General features: G+C 37.1%; 1 protein-coding gene across 2 annotated transcripts in view; it reads left to right on the top strand.

The window, feature by feature from the left end:
- Nucleotides 1–25,914, top strand: part of RGS7 (regulator of G protein signaling 7) — a 488,559-nt gene that overhangs the window by 352,880 nt on the left and 109,765 nt on the right. For both annotated transcript variants that reach the window (XM_029934821.1, XM_029934822.1), the window contains 2 exons: nt 4,360–4,466; nt 9,954–10,005. In XM_029934821.1, the coding sequence (XP_029790681.1) occupies nt 4,360–4,466; nt 9,954–10,005 (159 nt within the window). The remainder of the gene's footprint in view (nt 1–4,359; nt 4,467–9,953; nt 10,006–25,914) is intronic.

Raw genomic sequence — 25,914 nt, 5'->3', positions numbered from 1 at the left:
TCTCTTCTACATCCTGATTATTATTGTTAAAAAGCAAGCAGCCCTTGATTTTTTCTGTGTGGAAATGATGCTTAAAAAAAATAGATGGAAGCCCAAATGTCTTTTTTCATTAACTCTAGAACTATTGAGAATGTGGATGTATCTCAGAAACTCCTAAATACAGTAATAGTTTACTTTTATTTGACCTTGTGAGAGAATAAAATGTGCTGCATATTTGGTTTTTCCACATGACTAAACTCACCTTTTCAAATGCCAACTCTAAAAAAATTATATTTTGAAGTGTTTCTAAAATGACCACTTCCCTCCCTCCTTGAACAGAGAATAATAAGTTCAACAAAATCTTTATGGCTCAGAATCAGCTTGATGAATGTCTGTTATTTTACAATTTAGTAACTTACTCTGTCTGCTTTTTAGCTTTTTCTCTCCCTAATATCATACATCAGCTGTCACTTTTTTCTATTTTGAGTGGATTTCCTTCTAAAATATTTTTCCACACACACTAATCATATTCACTACATCAAGTATGCTGTGTGCTGACGGTGAAACATCCCATTGTTAATTTACACAATAAGTAATGTATGACAGAAGCAAAAACATAATTTAGCAAGATTGCTTTATTATTCTTCTCTTGAATCAGGCATTTTTCTATGATTTCACAGTTATGGACTACATTTGGAGGAGCTGGGACTGACAGGGCTTGGGCCTCTGGACAAGGAAAATACTACTGAGTTTCAAAAATGTGTTGCAGGTATAGACAGAGGATAGAAATCTATGTATATTCCTATGTATAGAAATCTAGCACTGAACAACACAAGCCTATTTCATAATATGCTTTTCATCCTTTAACTTCCTCAAATACTTGTGATTCAAAAGTAAATCATGCTATGCGGAATTCTCTTTGCTTTTAAAGGATTTTGATAATCCTGTGGCTTCAGGGTTTGTTTGGGGTGTAGTAATGTGAGGAGTAGATCAGGCTTAACAAAGCTACACTAGGCTGTTCACATAGTAACAGTGGTTTGCAGATGGGTTTTTATTTCTCGGCTTGTTCATGGCTTGACTATCCAAAAGAAAAATAAACTGGAATTTTATGGCAGGTTTGATGTTGAACTTTATTTAGCTGTGTGGGTGGCGCAAATAACACAAGTACAAGATTAATTAGTGATTATTTTGCTGAGAAGCGTAACGCTATGGAGCCATCTGGTGTGTCATTATTGGGAGGGCCATCTTGATGGATTTCTCATTAAACTCTTTCAACACTTTGTTCCAAGACGGTCTGCAGTCCTCTGGGTTCTTATTAGGATAAGGCTGTGCTGATATTCGGAAGCAGAGGGAGGGACTGTGGGGAAGTGTAGCTCCATCTTTATCTCGAGCAATAAACAGTTCAACCTTGATAACTACACCATGCCCACTCACATCTCTTAGAGGTGTTTACGCCATTAATCTCACGATTTCCTTTCCCAGTAATTAAAACACCTACCACAACCCCACCTCAAAAGCTTATACCAGTGTCTTGAAAGGAGACTATGAACATCTGCATTATCTTGGAAGAGCTGAACAAGGTGCTCATCATCACAACACAAAATAGCTGCTGTTGCTTTTTTCATGCAGCACTGTATTGTTCACATTTTTGATGTGTTGTGGATTCATAAATTTACTTATGCACGCATTCAGCAAATGTTGGCTCAATAGCTCTTTTTACTCTTGGTATGCTAAGTACCAGATTTAAAGTCTGAAAGAAAGCAGACAATCCACCCCAGCTCCCTGACTTTTCCTCTGAGCATTTTTCCTATCCTCGAGCCATGTCCCCCGGTAGTCCTGTGACAAAGCACCTGACTTCTTACCATCTGACCACGCATGGTTGTGCTACTTGAGGAAGACCTGCAGACATGTACCTGCCCCTCCTGAAATGAATGATACCTCAGAATCACCAGCTAGTGGATGCAGGAAGGTCAGAATGTGCTCATGTTTATTCATTCGCTTCTGATTTTTTTCCCTGCAGCTTTGCTATATTTACTTCCATCGTATTTTTCCTAATCCTGATGACTACTTTAGCACCCCACTGGTTTTTGTTCTTTATTTTATTTTAGTCACACTCATTCCTATGATTAGAGTTCAGAAGGCTTTTACTGTTTATCTTTCTAGGCATCTCAGTGTTCCTTTCCTGAATCTTTCCCTGCAAACTTTCTCATGTGCCATAACTCAATTCTCTTTCTGGAAAGTAGTGCTGATAATATTTTTCTCAGCCATGGGCTGCTGAGAATATAACAAATAAAGATGGTTATAACAGGATAGGTGCTCCATCTGACTTTGAAATCTGAAAGCAGATGTAATGTGCTGCTCTGACTGATGCTGCTCGATAGGAGAGTCTGGGGACTTGGAATACGAACAAGGCCGTAAGCCCCGCTCACTGTCATGAGCCAGCAATCCTTATAGTTTCTCTTACTAGTTCAGTTTTATAAATGATACACACACACACACACACACACACACAAAATAAGTGGCTGTTTAGGATACTATTTATGACTGCCAGTTTCTCTCACTTAGTCTACTTGATGACGAATTCATGCAAGTGGATTTCCTGGCAGTGATCTGGATTAAAGTAACCTGAATTCATGTGTAAATAATGAAGGTACCACACATCTGTTGAATGTCTCCTAGACACAGGACATTATTCCAACTTCTTTACATATATTCTTGTTTGATTCTCATAGCAGCTCTGTAAGGTGGGGGAGGCGCACCGTGGTTAAGTAATAACAATGCATGAGCGCCTCTGAAGGGTGTGTTCTCCCTGCAACCCCACACTAGCTCCTGAGTTTCAGCAGGAGCCAAAGAACATGTGGATATATAGCTGTAAACAGCACAGGCTTTGAGAAGGTCTTGACTTTGAGCTAAAATTATACATATTTATATTTATTTGTGTGTGTGTATATATATATATACACACATATATATAATTGATGAAAAATTGCTTCTTTGTAGAAAAAACAATTCTATGCAGGGAGGGACTTAATTGGGAGTGTGGCTAAGATGGCTGGGACACTTAATAACAGTCTTCCAAGGACAAAACAAAGAAGATCATTGGCAATTCTTTATTATTGATAACAACACAGAGACAAGCCAGAAGTACAACACCAATAGAAATGTTTACAAGATGATAGATGACAACGAAAATGGGCACTGTGACTTATAAAATTTAGCAATTATTCTAATATTAGCCCACATAGGCATGAGAGAGAGAAGGGGAGGGACAGGTCTCTTATGCTTATCTGCACCACAACAAGCAGTTTAGTGACTCAGTGTTGGCCAGAGGATCAAAGCTCCCCAGGATTGATAGCTAGAAATACACACAGCCCTGGAACTACTGTAAGAATTTCTAGAGTTAAAGAACTATTTACTTGTCCTAAAACAAATAAATCCATAACTAAACTGTACAGAAAGATACAAAACAGATCAGTAAATCTAACTTGTTGCTGGACTGAAAAATTATTTTGCATAGTTCCATATTTTCTAGACTTTAGGTTAGCCAAGCTTTATGTTGTCCCTGCACAAATACAGTAATGATTCTGTTGACCAAATTTTATTAACGATTTTATTGGAAGAAATTGTTGGCTGCTATAAAAGGAGAATGAATATCAAAGTATTATGTTCCAGCCATTTCTTAGCCATCTCACAAAATGTAATATTTTCATTGTCAAATAAGCATCTTCATAGTCTGTATCTAGAACACTGAACATAGAGCCGTGGAAGCTACAGCAGTCGGATGATGGCAGGACTGTAGTAGAAGCATAAATGGTTGCCTAGTGCTCACTTAACACCACATAAATGGTTCCCTGATGACATCATGTAATAGTGATCCACGTCATTAGAAGAATCCCTGATAGTATTGGATATCATCCGTTGTATAGGCTGGCAGGGGATGATACAAGTGAGAATACTTGTAAAAGCTTAAAGTGCTATTATATAGCTCTTTCTAAATTCTAAATGCCCGACAGAATTGTTTGTGGAAGAATATTAACATATAGCAAAATACGTCTCATTCTGTAAATGAAAGAGTCAGATTCTGTGATTTCAGAATAACCTTCCAGTCTCAGAGTTCCATAACGTTGTGTTCTTGTGCACTGGTCGTCAGGCAGTGTGGCTGGCCATTGCACAGTCACTACCAGGAACCAAAGTCCCCTCAGTACCCTTTGTGAAAGAACTGGAAAAAAAGAAAAAAAATACAAAGCCAAGTTCTTTAAGATGCCAAGAATTTGAATGCAAGAATATACTCTAAAGGGAAGAAAATTCTTTATGCCTATAAATCAGCATTTGAAAAAAAGATTTTATATACATTTTTATTTGTTTGTTTTCATGAAATAGTGGAGGCACTACATTTGGGAACATTAATGGCTGCCCATGGCTACTTCTTTCCGATCTCGGATCACGTGCTCACACTCAAAGATGATGGCACCTTTTACCGGTTTCAGGTGAGTTCAGTGAAAATAGTCCTTAACTGTAAAACAGAAATATGTATTTTGTTTGTTGATTGTTCTTACAACAATTTTGAAAATAGAACTTATTTTATTTGACTTAGGCTAGTTAGAAACTAATTAATTTTAAATTTAAGACTGAAAAAACAGTAAGCAGAGAAAGACCGAATGTGCTTGGTGATTTGTGAAAGCTAAAATGTATGATGATTGAAGATATGTTTTATATAAAAGGTTTAGAAAGATTCAGAGAGTGGCTTGGAATTCAAGAGGCGGGAGGGTGCTTCCTGTGTAAGGGGCCTAAGCCACTGGGAAGGAAGCTGAGAGGTATAACTGAACTGATATACTTCGGACCCTGTCCATGATAGAAGACCGTCTTCAGTCAAAGCAAAGTCTCATGGGAAAGCTCCGACACAGAATTTAGCTCATTTTAACGCCTTCTGCATGTCAGTATCTGAGGTCTTCCTACAGAAGACTGTGAAGCCTGACGTGCATGATGGTTCTTTATGTGTGTGCGGGCTCATCTGGGACAGAAGTATACCTTAGATAACCTGTAAACTGACAAGAATCTTTCTAAATCATTTTCAAATGAGAAAGATGCTATTATTCTTTCAAAAATGATTGTGGACTCTGGTTTTGGTCATTGAGCATGCAGTTGACACTTGACTTCACAATGATTTACCTGAAGTGTATTCTACATTTTATTAGACATTGTGGTTCCTTACTAACTGACTGGTGGATCCTAGCCCATAAAATTAGGGCACATGTAGTGCCAGAGTTGAGACTCTTGCTCTAGGTATTTTTTGAAGGATTCTCCCTATTGTCAAATCTGCAGACATTGGAGCATTCTCTCTCATTTGTTACGAATATCATTAGATGTTCTATATCTAAATAAATGACAGAATAATAACTTGAGTGCCAAAGAACTTGCTTGGGCAAAGAGAGAACCAAGAGGTAATAATATGTTTTAGAAACATTTAAAGATCTTTGTCTTCCTGGAACACCCTCACTGTCATTTCCTTAGGCCCCTTTTATACAAGGCAAATCACTGTAGGACTTCATGCACTGAATAGCTAGGAGATAGTCTCCTGAAATCATGATACTGACCTAACTATTCGAGCAACATATATTAGTTAAATTATATAATTTTAAGAGGCTTTAAAATAAAAGAATGTTATCTTTTTTATAGTTAATGTGGTGGTAGCTTCAAATAGCTTATTGGTAAGTTAAAGTACCTTGTGGTCCTAAAGGTAAATTTTAATAAATAGAAATTATTACTTATTAGCAAATAAATTATTTGCATTTTAGTAACACTTTAATTTTTTTAAAAGAACTTTTCTACTATAGGATTGCATTTTCTATAAATCTTACTTTCTTTAAAAATTGTTTTCATATAGGGGCACTTGGGTGGCTCAGTCAATTGGGCATCCAACTTCAACTAAGGTCATGATCTCACTGTTTGTGGGTTTGAGCCCCGTGTTGGGCTCTGTGCTGTCAGCTCGGAGTCTGGACCCTGCTTCAGATTCTGTGTCTCCCTCTTTCTCTCTGCCCCTCCCTCACTCTCTAGTGCTCTCTCTCTCTCTCTCTCAAAAATAAACATTAAAAAACTTTTTAAAAAATTTCACATAAAGACTGTAAGTATACTTTAGGCCTAATAAAAAATCTCACAAATTCTGATCTTTCTTTTTACAAAAATAGCTACTTTTATCTATCTTCACAATCATATTACAAGTAAAATTATCTCTGTGCAAAATAACATATCTCTGAGGGAAGTATTGCATATAGTCTATTTATCTCTGGAGAATTATCTAGTTTACATTTTTTCCTTAAAGCAAACTAGCTCAGACGTGGCCCAAAGTTGGTGATGATGTTGTAAGTTAATATGATTTACAAACTTTAACCCTGCTCTTGTCCTCCCCAGACTGAAATGAGTACGCAGACAAGGTTTACATGTCTTAGTCATGGTCATGTATCACCCTACACTCTGGAGAGAGGAGAGACTGTTTTTAAAGTGCTTTGGAACACAGCAAGGGAATGGGTGCAGGTGGTAGCTGTATTATGTTGCTGCTAAGTATTGGCAGAAGGCTAGCAAGTTTTCAATGTGCCTACAGAGATGATAGATGAGAGTCTTTTAAAATACATTAATTACTATTAAATATTAAATGTTAAGTATTTTAATGACCTTTTCATATTTGAAATAGGATCTAAATATGACATTTGCAAATCTAATAGTCATAGGATCTTAAAACCGAGATTTAAAAAGCAAACAAAAGAAGCGCCAGAAAAGTCAGGGGTAATTGAATTCCTGCTGTAATGTCTGTGAAGGCATTAATTGGTTTTTATTTGAACAGCTCTAATAAGAGAAAACACATCCTTGTTCAAGGTGTCCACTTCCATTTTTGTGTTGGTTCCAAGCAGCAGAAAGTTCTTTATTATACTGAGCTGAAATTCAGCTCCTTGTAAGGATTTTAAAAATCATGAACTAAAATAAGAAACTTGCTATATTATGTTTACTACTCTGCCAGCGAATGGCTGAGATTTTAACCATCATTAAGAATCTGAAGATGCTTCGAGGCATGAACTTGAGACAAACAGAGCTCTTCACTTAATTTCGTTGATATGCTGCAGTATGTAAATTTGTCTGAATTTTTCAGCACAATTTAAATCATGTGATTTCTATATTTATTATAAACTTGCAGTTGTATAGTTATCCTCTGTTAGCTAGCTGGAATTGAGACCTGACATGATTCCCCAGGTCCCTTTCATGATTTTCGTTACATTAGTATATGCGCTAAAGGCTACTGACCAATAGCAGGATCAATTCTATCATAGTTAAAAGAAGCCAACTCTGAAAAGCAAAGAGAAACTCATATCTTAAAATGTCCTGAAGTCTAGTTGAACTTCAAAAGTAAATTTTTAGGTTTCAGTGAATTATAAGCATTTGTTATTCTTTAAATTCTTTTTTGCTATAAATTAAAATACCTTTCCTAGAAAAATATCATGCAATATTAGTGAAGAATGTTGGTCTGATGATGTTCCCATATAATATCACAACATAAAATAACTCCACTCTTACTTTTTGTCAGGAATTCTCACTAAAGTAAATGATAGAAGAATAAAGAACAATGGTAAGAATGCAGTTAAGATCTTGCATTCCTTGTGGCTTTGGGAAAAAAAATATGTGTCTGACAAGTGTGATTAGAATAGATATTTTTAAAGTAAGGTACATGTACACACAGACATACACCTCATAAAATAGAGAAGAAACCCTCAGAAATAACACTTTATTTTATAGTTTATTGTCAAGTCAGTTTCCATATAACACCCAGTGCTCTTCCTTGCAAGTGCCTCCTCCATGTCCGTCACTCCCCTTTACGTTTCCCCCTCCCCCTTCAGCCGTCAGTTTGTTTTCAGTATTCAAGAGTCTTGTAATTTGCCTCCCTCTCTCTCCCTCTTTTCCCCCCTTCCTCTCCCCATGGCCCTCCCTCTATTAGGTTTCTCCTGTTAGTGCAAACATATGGTATCTGTCCTTTTCCGCCTGACTTATTTCACATAGCATGACATCCTCGAGGTCCATCCACGTTGCTACAAATGGCCAGATTTATTCTTTCTCACTGCCATGTAGTATTCTATTGTATTGATAAACCACATCTTCTTGATCCATTCATCAGCTGATGGACATTTAAGCTCTTTCCATGATTTGGCTATTGTTGAAAGTACTGCTATGAACATTGGGGTACATTGCATCAGCACTTCTGTATCCCTTGGGTAAATCTCCAGCAGTGCTATTGTTGGGTTATAGGGGAGTTCTCTTGTTAATTTTTGAGAATATCTCAAAAACTAGTGGCCCTCACAAAAGCAATATTTACTACTTTGGTCCCCTATGGTTTCCCTAGATCCTGACCCAATTTTACTCTCAATGCTCTATCTCCCAAGGAGTCAAGAGGGATTCAGGTGAGGATAGGACCATAAATATCCTTGATGTCTTCCTTCTTCTCATGTTGCCACTCCCCCCACTTCAAATTCTTGTTGTCATTTTGTTCAGATATGTACACAACTAACATCAATAGACTTCTTTATTATACTGCAACAATTCCCAGAAGGAGTAGAGGCTAAATCAAAATCTCCTGGGAGTCTTGAGCAATTTGAAAAGGCTCTCACTCAGAGATTCAAATAGTTTTCCCCAAGTATCCTTTCCCCCTTCTTAACAATCCATCTTCTAGAGGGAGAATTATCAAATGGTTCATCAGAGATTACCTCAGATGTGCTCATTACACATGGATAGCTAATGTAGTTGACTAATAAATATAATTAAACCCACAAGTTTGATATCTGCAGTCATTTGTTCCATTGAGTCCTGGAGTCATCATCGAAGTTTGAAAGAGTACACAGGAGTCCTTCAGTTTCCCCGTGGTCTGGAGCCATGCATGTCCAACTAGCAGGGCTAGAAAAGCATGATTAGAAAATGCAAAATGTTGATGATACAGGGTTTTCCTGATCATACAGTTTCTTTGTAGTTTTGTTGGTTTGTAGAATTTCAAAGAATGAGATTTCTATCGATTGTTAATCACACCAATCAGTTGAAATAGATTAAAATTCAATCAATTAAAATTAAGTAAAATTCGTTTTTAAAAAATCACCACTGGCTTATGCAGTTTAAAGTTTTAAAACTGTAAGTGTTTTTATGAGGAAATATACTTTTTAAAATTTATTTATTTATTTATTTTGGGAGAGCAAGTGAGCACAAACAAGGAGGGGCAGAGAGAGCGGGTGAGAGAGAGAGAATCCCAAGCAGGCTCTGCACTGTCAGCATGGAGCCCGATGCAAGACTTGAACCCACAGACCACGAGATCATGACCTGAGCTGAAACCAAGAGTCAGTTAACTGACTGCCCCCCCCCGCCCAGGCACCTCTATGAAGAAATATTTCTTAAAGTGAGAGAGAAAAGTTGTTTAAATCTAGTTAGATAATGTTGATGAGCTATATCACATACAAACTAACAAAGCCAGACAAACTAACAAAGCCAGATCTTAAGGTAAATTTTGATGGTTGAGCTTTTGGATCTACTGAAGACAATAATGAGATTCATGAATCACAAAAAATGATTTGTTATATTTAAACATATTTTATCTTGAGTCTTGCTGAATTTAATACTTTGCTTTCAGTCTTTGTGGATTAACACTTTTTTTTTGAATGATGCAGTCACACCTTTTGCCCTTATGTCAGTTGATGTAAAATTGCTGCAAATATATGGCATTTAAAGTACCCGCTGGTGCTGCACATGTTTGGACTGAACAATTGCTTTGCTAAGTAATTGTAGAAGAAAAGCTTTACAGTGCCTCTTTGGGGACTTTTCCTGCATTACAGAACATACATGATTAGCAAACTATTCTGGATAGTTGCTAAAGATGAACATAACTCATAAACCAAGAACTCTACTAATTTTGTATGTCCTTAACCTGGGTTACACTTCTTTTTATTCCACAGACACCCTATTTTTGGCCATCAAATTGTTGGGAGCCGGAAAACACGGACTATGGTCAGTACAATATCTCCTCATTTTCTTATTGACAGCCAGTATGCACGTGCTTGCATTTTATTGCTTTGTAATTGAGAAAAGACAACCACTATACCACTGTGGGATCAACATTGCCAACATCGAATTTGTGAATGGCTTTGTTTAGAAAGGCACAAATCTGGTGGCAACTTTTTCCATTGTATAATGCCCCGTGCAACTATTAAAAAAATGTTTCTTCTGAATAAGTTAAGGAGCTATAAACTAGCTGTAAAAGGTTATTGTTATTTTTCCATAGGACCTTGGTCCACTAGAAAGAGTAACAAAGGGGCTCAGAGACCCAGAGTTCCACTTTACTCTCCCACTTAGCTATGTGATTTGTGGTAAGTCCCTTGACTTTCTGGGGCTCCATTTTTCTCACTATTATTTCAGGTATCCTATGATTCTATAAGCAGAAAGTATATTAACCATGGAGAGGACAAGCAAAAGAAAAGCTATAACAGGAAGTGTAATTGTAATAAATCAAGTTTAGTGAACTTAGAATGAACTTGGCTCAAGAACCGTGATTTTAGGTAAGCTTTTCAAGAACATAGACCCCAAACAGGTGCCCATCTTTTCACATCTTCCTGATGACTACAGTTCTCCAAGATAAGACTGCGTAGTTTTAAAACATCATTTCGACAAATATTTATTGAGGTTTTTTGCTTTTGTTTTTGTTTTACACTGAGTACTTTCTTAGTGCTAGGCTAACTAGATGACTCTGACTTCATCTAAAAAGTTGGGTAGCCCAGAGGCTAGATGAGAAGAAAGAATTATACAGAAGGAGTTCCTATAGAGTGCTGAGTGAATATGAGTGGTGTGTGCAAAATTATGTACAAGTTTAAAATAAACAAGAGATTGACTTTACTCAGGGAATTGCAGAGTGATTTCACAGAAGAACTGAGAGCCATTTGAGTTGGATTTTAAAGGAGGGGGGAAATTTGTCAGGAGACAATGCAGAAAATGAATTTGAGGCAGAGGACCGGCATGTGCAAGGGCAGTGAGAAGTTTTTAGCAGTCTGGCTTTCTTTGGCATTGCTCTTGGAGAGACATCTTTGTAAGAAGGCTGTAGAAAAACTCAATGGAGCTATCCTTCATTTCTGTCATTTCAGAAACTTGAATTTAGTAGTTCATTCAAGATGCCAATCAAAGATTCAGAGTAGCATGGGAAACCATCCAAAAACTGGAATACTTATGCGTTAATAGAGAGAATAGATTATTCCTTTTCAGTAGTGAGAATGCTGATTTGTTAATTCAGGACACACATTCGTCAAACTGAGGCACCTAGAGAAGGTAGTTATTTTAAAAAACAACGACTTCGTTGTGGATCTGAGCTAGAGCAGTCTATGGAGACTTTGTCCAACCTGGGATGTTGCCTGGTAGTTGTCTCACTAAAAAGTGACACTCTTGTGGCGGAAACACATGGACAGCTGAGAAGGCTTCATGGAGAACACCCCGGGAGCGGGAGGCCAACAGGTCTGACCTCCGATGATACCACACCAACTGTGTGACTCTGGGTGAGGTGTGAAATATTTCCGGGTCCCAGTCTCCTTGCTTTTCAAGCAGAAATGTAATACCAACTTTATAAAGTTGCTGGAACAATCAAAATTAATATGCCTAAGGAAACTGGCATTGCTCCTCTCATATTCAAAAAATCAAAATTGTTTTGTGTTTATCTTCATCATTGCCTTGCAGAAAAGCAAATCTTTATTCTCAGTGTTATCTCTAGACACATCTTTTGTGTTTTCCACAAATATGTTAGTGTTTACAGTAACAGCTCATGTTTCACTTCACAGTAGATTGATGTTCCAGTGGAGAGCCTGAGGAAATGGCATGGCCTACACAGCAAATCATTTACAGAACACCCCTCAGAGTCAGTCATTGCAAAATGATGAATGTAATTCAGTTTCACATTCACTCCTACTGTGTCCATTTTAGAGAGGGTCACCTTCTCTTTTCTACCCAAAGCTGGAATGCCTGCAATTTGTTAACTAGCCATAGACATAGCTTTTAATTATTATATTTGGTCTTCCCTCCTGAACAAACACAGACCTGTTTGTGTATAGCTTTCTTGGTTTGTATACAAGTGAAGGAAAAATAGTGATTCAATAAGAGATTATGAAAAAGAGAGAGGAAGCAAATCATCACGCTTTCAGACATGGCACCACTCCCACAGGCAATGATGATGCTGGGTCTTCTATGATTTTCTTCTTGGCATGATGAAATCATAGCAGCAATACAAATTATCCAGCTTTAAATTTCCTACCAGCATGTGCTTAAAAAATGCTGTGTTGAAATTTGGGCCCCTGTTTATAAAGAGGGTATTGATGCTCTTGTGTGGATGGGCTGCAAAGCCAAAGAACAGTGAGTCCTTAGGCTGTCTTTTCTAAGACAGCTTGGGGCAGACAGGAGTTTAGTGCTTAAAGCAGGTTTAAATCATGTTTTCCTTCACTATATATTGGGATCCCAACCTCTGTTTTCCATCACCAGTTTTAAATTACCAAGTAAGTTCTGCAGAAAATAAACCTTTACAAGTCAGTTTATATGGAGAAACACTTTGCCGTATTCGCCTTGGTGCTGTAGAAATGTAGAATACATTGATCATGGTTGGCGCTTAAGACAAGCCAGTATGGGCTGTGGGGCTACACATCTATGAACATCATTCTTTGACAGTCAAGTTAGGTGAGATTTCTGATATTTTCCACCCAAGAACAAGAAACATTCCACTCCAAGCCAATTTAAATGGGACCAGGCAAGGACTTCCCCAGGTGTATGTGCATCAAGAATGATCTAGCACAAAGGGCTTACAGTGAGGGCTGGAGGACAAGGGCCAAGAAAGCTCAAGAGAACTGTGCTAACAAGTAGACACAGTTGTAGAGTTGGACACTGAAACAGAAACCATGACAGGACCTCCCTGCTCTCTCTGGGCACACACCATGCACATTGCGGTTCCTGTCAGTGAGCACACACTGAATTTCTTTAGACAAGCCCCTATTGACGGTGGAATCCCCAATGTTCAGATAGGCATAGAACCCTAAGAAATAGCAATTTCCCATAAAGACAGGAGTTGAGTCTGTATGACTCCCTCACTCAAATCATAGCCCTGTTTATCAAGATGTTTTACATTATTTTTCATTTTTCTAATAGTACATTAAAATATTTTTATTCATTGCTGAGTTTTGGGCAATCCCTTAACTGCTGCCCACAGGCAAGTACATTAGAGTGGTACATTTGTTGTTATTGATGAATCAATATTGATACATTAAAGTTCATAGTTTGCATTAGAATTTTGTCTTTGTATTGTATATTCTGTGGGTTTTGACAAAGGTATAATGACATGTATCCAGCATTACTGTGTCCTACAGAATAGTTTTATTACTATTTATTACTAAAAATACTCCATGCTGTAGTTTTTCATCCTTCCCTTTTCCCTCTTGAACCCTGAGCAACCACTGCTCCTTCTCCGGTCTCCATAGTTTTTCATTTTCCAGAATGTCATATAATTGGAATCATACAGTAGGGAGCCCTTTCAGATTGGCTTCTTCCACTTAATAACACGTGTGTAAGTTTTTCCTTGTCTTTGCATGTTGGAATAGCTCATTGCCTTTTTATAATAGAATAATATTCCATTTTATGAGTACACCACAGTTTTTATCCATTTAACCAACTGAAGAATGGCTTGGCCGCTTCCACACTTGGTAATTATGAATAAAGCTGCTGAAAACATTAGTCTGCAGTGTTTTGTGGGGCATCAGTTTTACACTCACTTGGATAAATCCTCGGGACAACAATTACTGGCTTATATGGTAAGATTAGGCTTAGCTTTGTAAGACATGGCCAAAGAATTTTCTAGAGCAGTTGTACCATTTTGCATACTGACCAGCAATGAACGAGAGCTCCTACTGCTCCACATCCTCACCAGAATTGAGTGCTATAGTATTTTGAATTTTAGCCATCCTGTAGACAGTGTCCACACTTATGGTGAATATAGTGTAATGTATAAACTTATTGAATCATCATTTGTATACATGAAACTAACGTAAAATTTGTCACTGTATTTTAAATAAAAATTTCCCATTAAATAGTAAAATAAATGTCAAAAAATAATTTTTATTTTTAAATGTCAAAATAATAGTATATTAGATCCTTAATCAAATGAAATATATTATTGAAAAAATCTGGTACTCATTTCATTAAATTTCTTAAAAAGTATTTTCTTTTTCTTAGCACACTATTTACATTTGTATGCTACTGTTAATGACATTGCATACTTTATTTCTAATTCTAGTTGTTCATTATTGGTATATGAAAAAAGCAACATTTGTCATGTAAACTTGTTATAATCACTTAATAGTTCTAAGAGTTTTTTGGTTTTTTTTAAAGATATTTCTGCATAGATAAACATGTCGTTTGTGAACAAAGACAGTTTCTTTCCTCCTGTCCAAACTGTATACATTTAATTTATCTTTCATGTCTTACTAAATTAGCTAGAAATTATAGAAGGTACTGAATAGGGGTGGTGCAAAGGGACCCCTTTGCTTTGTTCCTCACCCTAACAGGAAAGCATCTATTTTCTAACCATTTCTCATGCTGTTAGCCATAAGGTTTTTGTAGATGTTCTTCACTAAGTTAAGGAAGTTTCCCTCTATTCCTAGTTTGTTAAGAGTAGTTTTGTTTTGTTTTAATGAACAGGTGCTAGATTTTGTCAAATTCTTTTTCTGCATTTGTTGATATGATCATACGGTTTTTATTTTTTAGTCTGTTGATATGATGGGTTTCATTCGTTGGCTTTCAAATCGTCAGCCAGGCTTGGATATCAAGAATAAATCTCACTTAGTTATGATGTAGGATTCTTTTTTTACATTGTTGGGTGTGGATTGCTAATATTTTATTGGAGATCTTTCACTTATGTTCATGAGACTATTTTGTAATGCATTTTTATGACTTTAGTGTTAGGATTATACTGTACTCATAGAATGTTAGAAACAACTCCGTTTTATTTTGACTCTTTTCTGGAAGAGATTGTGGAGAGTTGCTATCATTTCTTTCTTAAATGTTTGGTAGAATTCACCTTTGAAAACATCTGGGTGCTTTCTGTTTTGGTAGATTTTCAATTATTGATTCAACTTATTTAACAGATATAGGCTTATTCAGATTATGTTTTTCTCCTTGTGTGATTGTGTCTTTCCAAAAATTGGTGTATTTTATATAGTTTATCATATTTGTAGGCAAGAGTTGTTTTTAATATTCCTCTACTACCTTTATTGTGGGGCACCTGGGTGATTCAGTCAGTTGAGCATCTGACTCTTGGTTTTGGCTCAGGTCATGATCTCACATTTCATGGTTCAAGGCCTGCATTGGGCTCTGTGCTGACAGCATGGAGCTTGTTAGGATTTTCTCTTAATTAATTAATTAAAAAATATTTCTTTACTATCTTTTTTAGGTCCCCATGGACTATAGTAGTGATAGCCCTTTTTTCCTTTATTATGTTAACAAATCTCTTCTTTGTTTTCTCGCTTAGCCTTGCTAGAGGTTTATCAATATTGATTTTTTCAAATAACCAGCTTTTGCTTTTTATTGAATTTCTTTACTCGTTTCCTGTTTTCAAGTTCATTGATTGCTGCTGTAATTTTTTAGTATTTCTTTTCTTCTTCTTCCCTTGGATTTAATTTGCTCTCTTCTTTTTCTTCTCTGCCTATTTTGGAAGTGTTATTTATTGTTTTAGATCCTTTTTAAAAAATATATGCATTCAAAATGCTATAAATTTCCCTCTAAGCACAGCTTTCACTACATTATAGATTATGATAGCATATTTTTAGTGTCCTTCGATGAAAGTATTTTTTTAATGTCTTGAGATTTATTCAAAAACATGTTATTTTCAAGTGTGCTGTTTACTTGCAAACATTTGAGGGCTTTCCAGGGATCTTTCTGTTATTGACTTCTGGTTTAATTTCATTGTTGTCTGAAAACATACTCTGTAAGATTTCTATTTTTAAAACTTGTTAAGATGTATTTTATGGCTGAGGACATGGTCTAGTTTGGTGAATGTCCCATGGGGGCCTGAAAAGATTGGACATTATGCTGCTGTTGGATATAAATGTCAGTTTGATCTGGTTGATTCAGGGTGCTCTTCTATTCAGCGTATCTTTACCAATTTTTCCACCACGGGATCTCTCAACTACGGATAGATGTGTGCCAAAGTCTTTAATCATAGTATTTATCCGCCACTTCTCCTTGAAGTTTCTCAGTTTTTGCCTCAAGCATTTTGATGCTCTGTTATTAGGACAATAAACATGGATTTTTATGTATTCATGAAGAATTAACCGCTTCATCATATATAATGTCCCTGTTTATTCTTAATACTTCTTATTTTTTTCTCAAGTCTGCTTTGAAATTAATTTAGCTACCCTAGCTTTCTTTTTATTAATGTTAGCATGGAAAGTTTTTATCCTTTCCTTTATTTGTAATCTACATATGTCTTTATTTTTAAAATGGCGTTTTTATAGACAGCATATACCTAGGTCCCATTTTTTTGTCCAATCTGAGAGTCTCTGTATTTTAATTGACATATTTAGACCATTACATTTAAAGTGATTATTAATATAGTTGGATTAATATCTGTCCTATTCGTAACTATTTTCTATTTATTTCCCTTTTTTACTTATCTTTCTTTATGTTTCCTTTTCCTTTCTTTCTTTCTTTCTTTCTTTCTTTCACATCTATCTTTTTTCTGCCTACTCTGGTTTTAATTGAGCACTTCATATAGTTCTATTTTCTCATGTCTCTTAGTATATTGATTATACTTCTTTTCGATTGTTTAAAGAGTTGCCTAGAGTTGTAAATATGCATTTACAACCAGTCTAAGATCACTTTCAGATAACACTATACACTGTATAAGTAGTGCAAGCGCCTCATAAGAGAATATCCTCATTTTCTTCCTCTCAACCTTACAGCACTGCTGTCATTCCCTTCACTTAACTATGAGCTGTAATCACTGAATATATTGTTGCTATTATTATTTTGAACAAATGATTATTTAGACCAATTAAGAATACTAAAAATAATATACTTTGTTTTAACTTCATTTATTCTTTCTCCAGAAGTCTTCCTTTATTTATGTAGATCTGAGTTTCAAGCTATATGACTTTACTTTTCCTTGAAGAGCTTCTGTTAACATTTCTTACAAGACAGGTCTACTGATGACATATTCACTCAATTTTCATTTGTCTCAGAAAGTCTCTATTTCTTCTTCACTTTTAAAGGATACTTTTGAAGGATAAAGAATTCTAAGTTTGTGGTCTTTTCTTTCAACATATTAAATATCTCATTCCACTCACTTTTTGCTAGTGGGTTTCTGATGAGAAATTTGATGTAAATTTTATCCTTTGTCCTTTATATGTGTTCCCCCTCATACCTTCCCCCAGTTTCTTTCAAAGTTTTCTCTTGGACTTTGGTTTTCTATCTTTAGAATATAATAAATAAACATAGATATAGATATAGATATATAAATATAGATGGAATTAGAGAGAGAAGATGTTTTGGTATTAATCATATTTGAGATTCTATGAGCACCTTGGATCTGTGGTTTGATGTCTATATAGTTTTCTAGGGCTCCCATAACAAAATATCACAGACTAGGTAACATAAACAACAGAAGTTTCTTTTTTCACAGTTCTGGAGGCTAGAAGTCCATGGTCAAGATGCTGTCAGGATACATTTCTCCTGAGACCTCTCTCCTTGGCTTGCAATGGCCACCTTTTCACTGTGTTTTCTTTCACATGGTCTTTTCTCTATGCATGTGTATCCCTGGTGTCTCCTCCTCCTCCTCCTCCTCCTCCTCCTCCTCCTCCTCCTCCTCCTCCTCCTTCTTGTAAAGACATCAGTCATGTTGGATTCGTGTCTCACTCTTATGATCTCACTTAACCTTAACTATCTCTGTAAAGGTCCATTTCCAAATACAATCCCATTCTCAGTTTACTGGAAGTTAGGGATTCGGCATATGAATTTTAAGGAGAAACAATTACATCCATAGTACTGATTATTGTTAATTTGGAACCATTCTTGGTCACTATTACTTCAAATATTTTTTCTGTTCTTTCTTTGTTCTTTTATGGTACTCTCATTACATGTACATCTTTTGTAGTTGTGCCATAGTACTTGGATCTTCTGCTCTCTCTTTCTCATTATTTTTATTTTGAGAGAGAGAGAGTGTGAGTGACTGTGCACACATGAACAATGAAGGGACAGAAAGAGAGGGAGAGAGATAATCCCAAATAGGCTCCACACCCAGCATGGAGACTGACACGGGGCTCAATCTCATGACCATGAGATCGTGACTTGAGCTGAAATCAAGAGTCAGATGCTTAACCAACTGAGCCACCCAGATGCTCCTCTCATTCTTTTTTTCTTTTCTGTTTATATCTCAGTTTTGGAAGTTTCCATTAACATCTTCAAGCCCACTGATTTCTTTTCTTAGCTGTTTAGTCTACTAATAAGGCCATCAAAGTCATTCCTCATTTCTACTACAGTGTTTCAATTTGTGTCTACTTTTGATTGTTTTCTTAGAGTATCCATCTCTTTGCTTACATTGCTCATCTGTTCTTGCATATTGTCTACTTTTTCCATTAGATCCCTGAGTATTTTAATCACAGTTGTCTTGAATTCCATGTCTGACTATTCCTGTATCCCTCTACATCCAAATCAGCTTCTCATGCTTGCTCTGTCTGTTCAAACTGTTTCTTTTTTTTTGTCTTTTATATACCTTGTAAGTTTTGTTGAAAGTAGAACATAATGTACTGCATAAAAGAAACTAAGATAGATGGGCCTTTAATGTAAAGCATTATGTTTATCTAACTAGGACTTAGGCTATGCTCCCGGCTGCCAGTAGCTATAGGTTTTGGAGGCTGTCATTTCCTCTGGTGTTTTTGTTTTTGGCTCCTCTGTTGTATTTGGGTTTCCTTAGATACTTCTTCTAACATAAGGTCTGAGACATGCAAATTTTTTTATATATTTGCTTCTTCTTTTATACAGGAACCCTTATTAATGTAACAGGGAGCTGTATGTAAGTGTGGGAAGAGAAGCACTGTACAGCCCAATGATTAGGTCTGTCTTTTAGCGTGCCCCTGAGCTTTGACCTTCACAGATGCTCCTTGGTTGTTTGAGATTATCTCCCCCACACCTGATTAAGTGACATAGGAAAGGTATAAGGGGCTTAAATTGGTTATTTGTTTAGCCCCAGCTGGAAGACTAGACTGGGCTGGAATTGGTATTTTCCTTTCCCCATGTGGTGTAGACTTGAATATAACCCTGGTTTGTCAGGCACTGGTAATATAGTTTCCCTTGAGAAAAGCTTTGTTATAAAGAACAGAATGTTTTGGGTATTTTTCAAAATGGCTGCTATTTCCCTTTTCTTGTTGGAACCATGAGGGTATTTTTCTCAGATCTTCACTGTGAGAAGCTGGTAGGGGCTCCTGGAGGTAAAATTCACAAATGGGTGATGTCCCCAATCCCCTGGAGTTTTTAATGTTCTAGCTTGTTCACACTGAGTCTCCAGCAATAAGTCAGTTAGTGGTTTTAGGTTTCCTACCCCAGATGGAGGTTTCTGCTTTTGGGCTTCTGCTCCAGTGAGTCCTGATTCTCCCTCTATGCCTGTCAACCTCTCCAGTTTGGGGACAGTGATTTGCCCTCTGGCCTTCATTCTTGATGGATCGAGGAAGAAATAGTTGGTTTTTACTTTGTTTGGTTTTTTAATGTTTTGCGAGGATGGATGGGAATAATGATTTCCAAGATGTTTACATGCTGGGCCAGAAACAAGAGAGCAGATTTTTATCAGGGAAAGGAAGAACAAATTACTACTGAGCAAGTTGTTTCTGTTTGTTTTGTTTCTGGTTTTATTTCATTTTCTCTTCAATATTTTATCATGAGATCATCTCTGAATCATCATCTGAGAGAAATGGGAAACAAAGTTGGTTGTTTCTCCTCCACATGCTCTCCCTTCCCACTGGCCTTGGAGAGTGTCTGAAGTCCAACCATCAGTGTCATGGGAAATTTGAGGTTGTTATTTTCCCCTTGATTTCCCTGTAGCTTAGACTGGAAAGAGAGAGGAACCTGGCACACACAGTTGGCAGACCTTGATAAAAAGGTAGAGAAATAAAGTAAGTGCATCTAAGCTGAATTTTAATAATCCTTCCATGTTTTTAAACTTTATATCCATTCCACCATAAACCAGTAATGAACAGAATTAACATGTTAATGTTCCAACATGCTTTCCCCAAAGTTATCATGATCGATGGTCATTTGTAAATTAAGGTGCACTGGCACAAGATTGGAGGTGCATCTAGAAAGAAAGATAAAACATCATACCCACTAGGAATGTCACATCATCATTCAAAATTACAGATGCTCTGGGGTAGTTAAATTTTTAAATGCAAAATAAAAGAATAAAAATCTCCACTGATTCGGCTAAAGTGCAGTAATTTCCTAATTTGTGGAAATGATAGACACCCATACATCTCTCTTAATAAAAAAGAAGAGCTATACTATAAATATATATATTTATTAAAGCTATACTATATATATATATATATATATATATATATATATATACTATAGTTACAAATAGTAGTATTGGTATTATAATCTATTTTGTAAATTAAATATTCATCATGAACTAGTTTAGCCATAACAAAAAACAACAAATAATGTCCTAAAAACAAAACACATTTACCCAATATAATGTGAGAACTAACTCATCCTCCTCCTTTATAAAATGTCCCAAACTTTGTCATTTCAAGACCTTAAACTTACTGATAAAAAGAATAAGCCACCAAGCAGTTGACTTCTACCTGACTTAAAAATTAAAACACCTGATTTATTCTCTCAACCTTATACTGACATGTACATGTATACACTTATATATGCATGAGTATTGCACATACATTTAAGTGTATTGTATGTATACTTGCATCATGCTTACATATAACACACATATAGTTATCCAAATAAAGAATTTACATATTCTGAAACATGGTATCTACAAAATAAAATTAAGACTATATTAGTATTTTTGAAATGCATCTCTTCTTCTAATCTCAACTCTAGAAATGCTCCCTGTTGCACTAAAAAGAACTTCACATATTAACTGAGTCACAGCTTGGAAATATCTTGATGCTTGTCTGTCCAAATAATGAAGCGTCTCTGTTGAGAAGACTCATGCGTAGTGCCTTGTGTTACCTACTGGATTCTGGTTTGGCCCCTTCAGTACAAGTCCCTGGACCTACACTGGCTTGTAGTCCTTTCTTTATGCCACCTGCAATCAACAGTATGGAAAGAAAAAAGGAAACACATTTGATATTTTATAGCAATGCCTATTCAACTTTTAATGCCTAATTAGTGTCTGCATTATTATATTGTGTCTTTATTATTTACTCACATATGAAGAGGAAATTTTTTCCATTAATTGGGCTATGATATACATATGTAAAAATATGTATGTATGTGCATTGGGAGGGGGTGATGGATGGTTGCTCTGTGTAGAAAGCCCAAATCTGGAGGCCTTGAAATCCATTATAATATAAAATAACCAACATAAGCAACATGCTTCCTAATAGGGAATTCGTCTGGATGCCTTTTCAAGTCACTAGAATGGAGTTTGGGGACCTGTAGTCTCTCAAGTACCTTATATTTCACTCTTTCTCGATATATGGCCCTGACTCACTGGAATCAACAGGGATGATTTTAACTGGCCTCTTTCCCAACCAATGAAATCTAAGACTCCAACCCAAGAATTGATGTTAGTAAACACTTCCAGATGTACACTAATATGTGGAAGCCATGCAATCAATATTTATTTAGTTTACCAAGTCAGATTAATTTTTAATGTTTATTTTTTTTTTTTGCCATATAGTTTATTGTCAAGTTGGTTTCCATATAACACCCAGTGCTCTTCCCCACAAGTGCCCTCCTCCATCACCATCACTCCACTCCCCATGGTCTTTTGTTAGGTTTCTCCTGTTAGTGTATTTATTTTTGAGAGAGAGACGGTGTGAGCAGGGGAGGAACAGGGAGAGAGAGGGAGACACAGAATCTGAAATAGGCTTCAGGCTCTGAGCTCTCAGCACAAAACCCATCACAGGGTTCAAACTTGGGACCAGTGAGATCATGACCTAGGCAGAAGTTGGATGCTTAAGTGACTGAGCCACCCAGGCGCCCCTGCCAAGTCAGATTAATTTGATATTTGCATTCCTTGTGGTTTTACATTTTGTTTTATTTTAAATGGATGTCCTGTTTGTCCAACAACATTTTAAATAATAGTATATCACACATTTCAATGATAGTTAACAGCTTATATTACATCTTTACATTCATTATCTGATTTACTTCCTCACAAAAAAAATCTTCAAAATGTTATTAGCCATAGTCAACAGATGGAACAAAAGGGCAAGAGAGATAAAGAATCTTTCCTGTTTGCTAAAAATGACAGAGCCAGGATTGGAGCCAGGATTTCTGAGTTTTATGCTTTTTCCATAAAGCTCTAGCACACTTTCATGGTCCACTGGGCGTGACTATTTCTCAGATTTGCATACCATGGTGGTGTTTACAAGACTTACAAGTAGCTGGATGTTTAGCCACACGTGATCAGAATGCAGCTGCCAATGCAATTATGGAGTAAAGGACAGAAGTCAGCATCAGATGGGAAGAATTTTGAGTCCTTAGAGTCTAAAATCTAATTCAAAGAACGGTTGTGGACAAGATCGTTCAGGAAGGACATGCAGAGTGAGATAAAGAGAAGGACAAGGTCAGAATTTTGAGAATGTCAACATATAGGGAGAAATTGCCAGAAGAGGAGTGAGCAAAAGAGAATGAGAAAGAGATGTGGAGGTCAGATTCCAACCAGGGGATGGGCAGCAAGGGAACGAGGCAGCTGGGACTGTTTTCCCAAACACTTGGCAATGGAGTGGGGAAAAGAAAAGGAGATGAGTAGATGAATAAGGGAGGAGAAAAAAGAGGTAAAGAGTGAGCCTGCTCACTGGATGGAAATGGGGTTGCAGGGTCAATGGGGTGGTCTTCAGTATGGAGGAAAGTGGGATTTATATGGAAAATCAGTGGAAGCTTCAGTGAACAGAGAGGCAGTAGAGTGGGGTGAGCAGCACGTCTGTCACAGGTGGTTGGCTCGTCATCCAGAAGAGAGGAGGGATGAGCAGAGGGTTCCTGTCTCAGTCCAGAGCTCGCACCTCTCCCTCTCTAGGATACCGATTCCTAATGGGCAATACTGCTTAGGAAATCATTTTCTCATCCATCTATGCTGTAATTCAAGCTGAATTTCAACCATTCTGATTATGGCACATTTAGGTCCGGTAAAAAACTCTGCGTCTCCATTATCTTACCCAAGTAAGTTTTAAGTTGGAAAAAAATAACCATAAGGTGGCACTGTGTAGGAAAAATTGTTGAATAGGTATATCCATTTCAGAAAAAAGGAGTATGGATCATTCATATATGAACTGTAATGTGTGTGTGCTGTTTACTTGTGAAAGTATTGGAAGCTTATTGTCTAGGAATGCCATGGACACAAATATGCATCATGGCGTACCATGGAATTAACTAAACAGTTCATAACAGTCTAAGTGGGTGAGGATGAAGACACAAAGTAAACACTGATTTTGAATTATTTAAAGCCATGAACATCAGTGACTGAAAATCATTACCAACTCAAAACAACACTGAGACCTCAGTAATAATAAAATATTCTCGTGGAAAACAACTGGAATCTCAATTATCCATGGATATGTGTGTTCAAAGCTTTGCAACATTGCCAAGTATCATGTGACACACTTCTCAGCAAAGTCTGGATTGGAGGGCTTCAGTAAGTTCTGTTCACAAGCTGATTTTAGTGAAACCTTTTTTGCCTGATATTTCCTCATGTAACCTGAAGGAAACACTTGTACAACTGGGTCCTTTACAGCCCTTCAGGAGCCCCAGAGCAGTGCACTGTGGGCCTCACATTGACAAGCATAGATGTAGGGGTTTGTTTGAATTAATAGTCTCTCCTAACACCAGTTCACTGTGGACACCTTCCAGCTTCCTTGTGAGTCACTTGACTCACACAGTCAGGTGCCTTTCTTCAAGTGACAAGATGGAAGCACTTAGGAAATTGTAATTGTGGTTATTATGTTTTGGGACCTGAATCAGGATGGAAACATTTTGGTTGAGATGGAGTTTTTTTGTTAATGTTTTGTAATGTTTATTTATTTTTGAGAGAGAGACAGAGCGTCAGCAGGGGATGGTCAGAGAGAGAGAGGGAGACACAGAATCTGAAGCAGGTTCTAGGCTCTGAGCTGTCAGCACAGGGCCCAATGTGGGGCTCGAACCCATGAACTGTGAGATCATGACATGAGCCAAAGTTGGATGCTTAACTGACTGAGCTTCCAGGCACCCCTGGGTGGAGCTTCTACCTGGTGGAGATGGAGTGGGAAGGAGGCAGGGAGCTTGGATGGTGTCGGGGTAAAACAAAACTACCCATTATATTAAAGCATAATAACAACAAGAACATCTATTTCATTTAAAGTTTTAGTAAGGAAAGCATAGCTAGTCACCGTGGCAGTGATAAAAACAAAAACTATTTGGACTCTCTATGGAGACATTTTGAAGATCCAAGACTGATAAAGAAAATTAAAACATAGAGAAGACGTTTGGCAAGATCATTTATAATTTAAATAAATACAAATAGTCCTGGGTTTTATGAATTAGCAGTACTATTTCATGGAGACTCCATTTTCTCAGTTTAGCAGTTAAACCTGAAGAAACAGTTTTGGTTAATAAGCGTCTCAACAGGACAGGCGTTATTTTTTCATTGTTTGAATATTGAGTGGCAGAGGGAAACCAGACTATCATGGATCACTTAGTTTTCGGTCTTACTTTGAAATGTTAACCTGGGAAGTTAGAGGCAGAACCTTTATTCCCTGGATGGTAAATGGTCTACACTGTGATTCATTGGTTGAGTAGCAGAAGTTTTTTGCATCATGAGCTGAAACAACAAACACAATCTGCTTCTAAGTCTATGTGATTCGCAAAAAAAAAAAAAAAAAAAAAATCCTATAATTAAAACCTGCTTAGAGACACCTGGGTGGCTCAGTTGGTTAAGCTTCTGAATCTTGTGGTTTGGGCTCAGGTCACGATATCCTGGTTCATGAGATCAAACCCAACATTAGGCTCTGCGCTGACAGCACAGCATGGAGCCTGCTTAGGATTCTTTCTCTCCCTGTCTCTCTGCCCCTCCCATGCTCAAGTGCACAATTTCTCTCTCTCTTTCAAAATAAACTTTAAAAAAAATTTTCAAGCCCTGCTTAAAGGGAGATTTGTATATCTGTTTTTATATTCCTCTTGAGCAAAGAGGAGGTGGGGAGACTTTTAATATTTTGCTTCTACATTCTCTTAACAGAAGGGGGCTTTAGATTTAAAACATTTTTTTAATATTTATTTTTTAGAGAGAAAAAGACCGAGCATGAGCAGGGGAGGGGCATAGAGAGAGAGAGAAAAAGACAGAATCTGAAGCAGACTCCAGGCTCTGAGCTGTCAGCACAGAGTCAGCTGCAGGGCTTAAACTCACAGATTGTGAGATCATGGCCTGAGCCGAAGTCAAGAGGCTTAACCGACTGAGCCACCCGGGCACTCCCAGATTGTTTTAAATTACCTTAGGCAAAGTCTCTCGGGAAACAAGGGAACAAATCTGAGGACCCTGGCCAGGATCTGAATTTTCTGTGGGTGTAGGCACTGTATGCACTAAAACTCTCTCCTGCCCCTGAATGCTGCTGTCCGTGTTAGACAGGGACCTCCCCCAGCCGGGCAATGTCCGAGCCACAGGGGCCTGAGAAATGATCCAGTCCAGTCGTCTGGGCT

Source organism: Suricata suricatta, chromosome 3 (assembly GCF_006229205.1).
Source record: "Suricata suricatta isolate VVHF042 chromosome 3, meerkat_22Aug2017_6uvM2_HiC, whole genome shotgun sequence".
Lineage (NCBI taxonomy): Eukaryota > Metazoa > Chordata > Mammalia > Carnivora > Herpestidae > Suricata > Suricata suricatta.
Note: the sequence above shows the minus strand (reverse complement) of the source record. Positions and strands in the feature narration are given on the sequence as shown.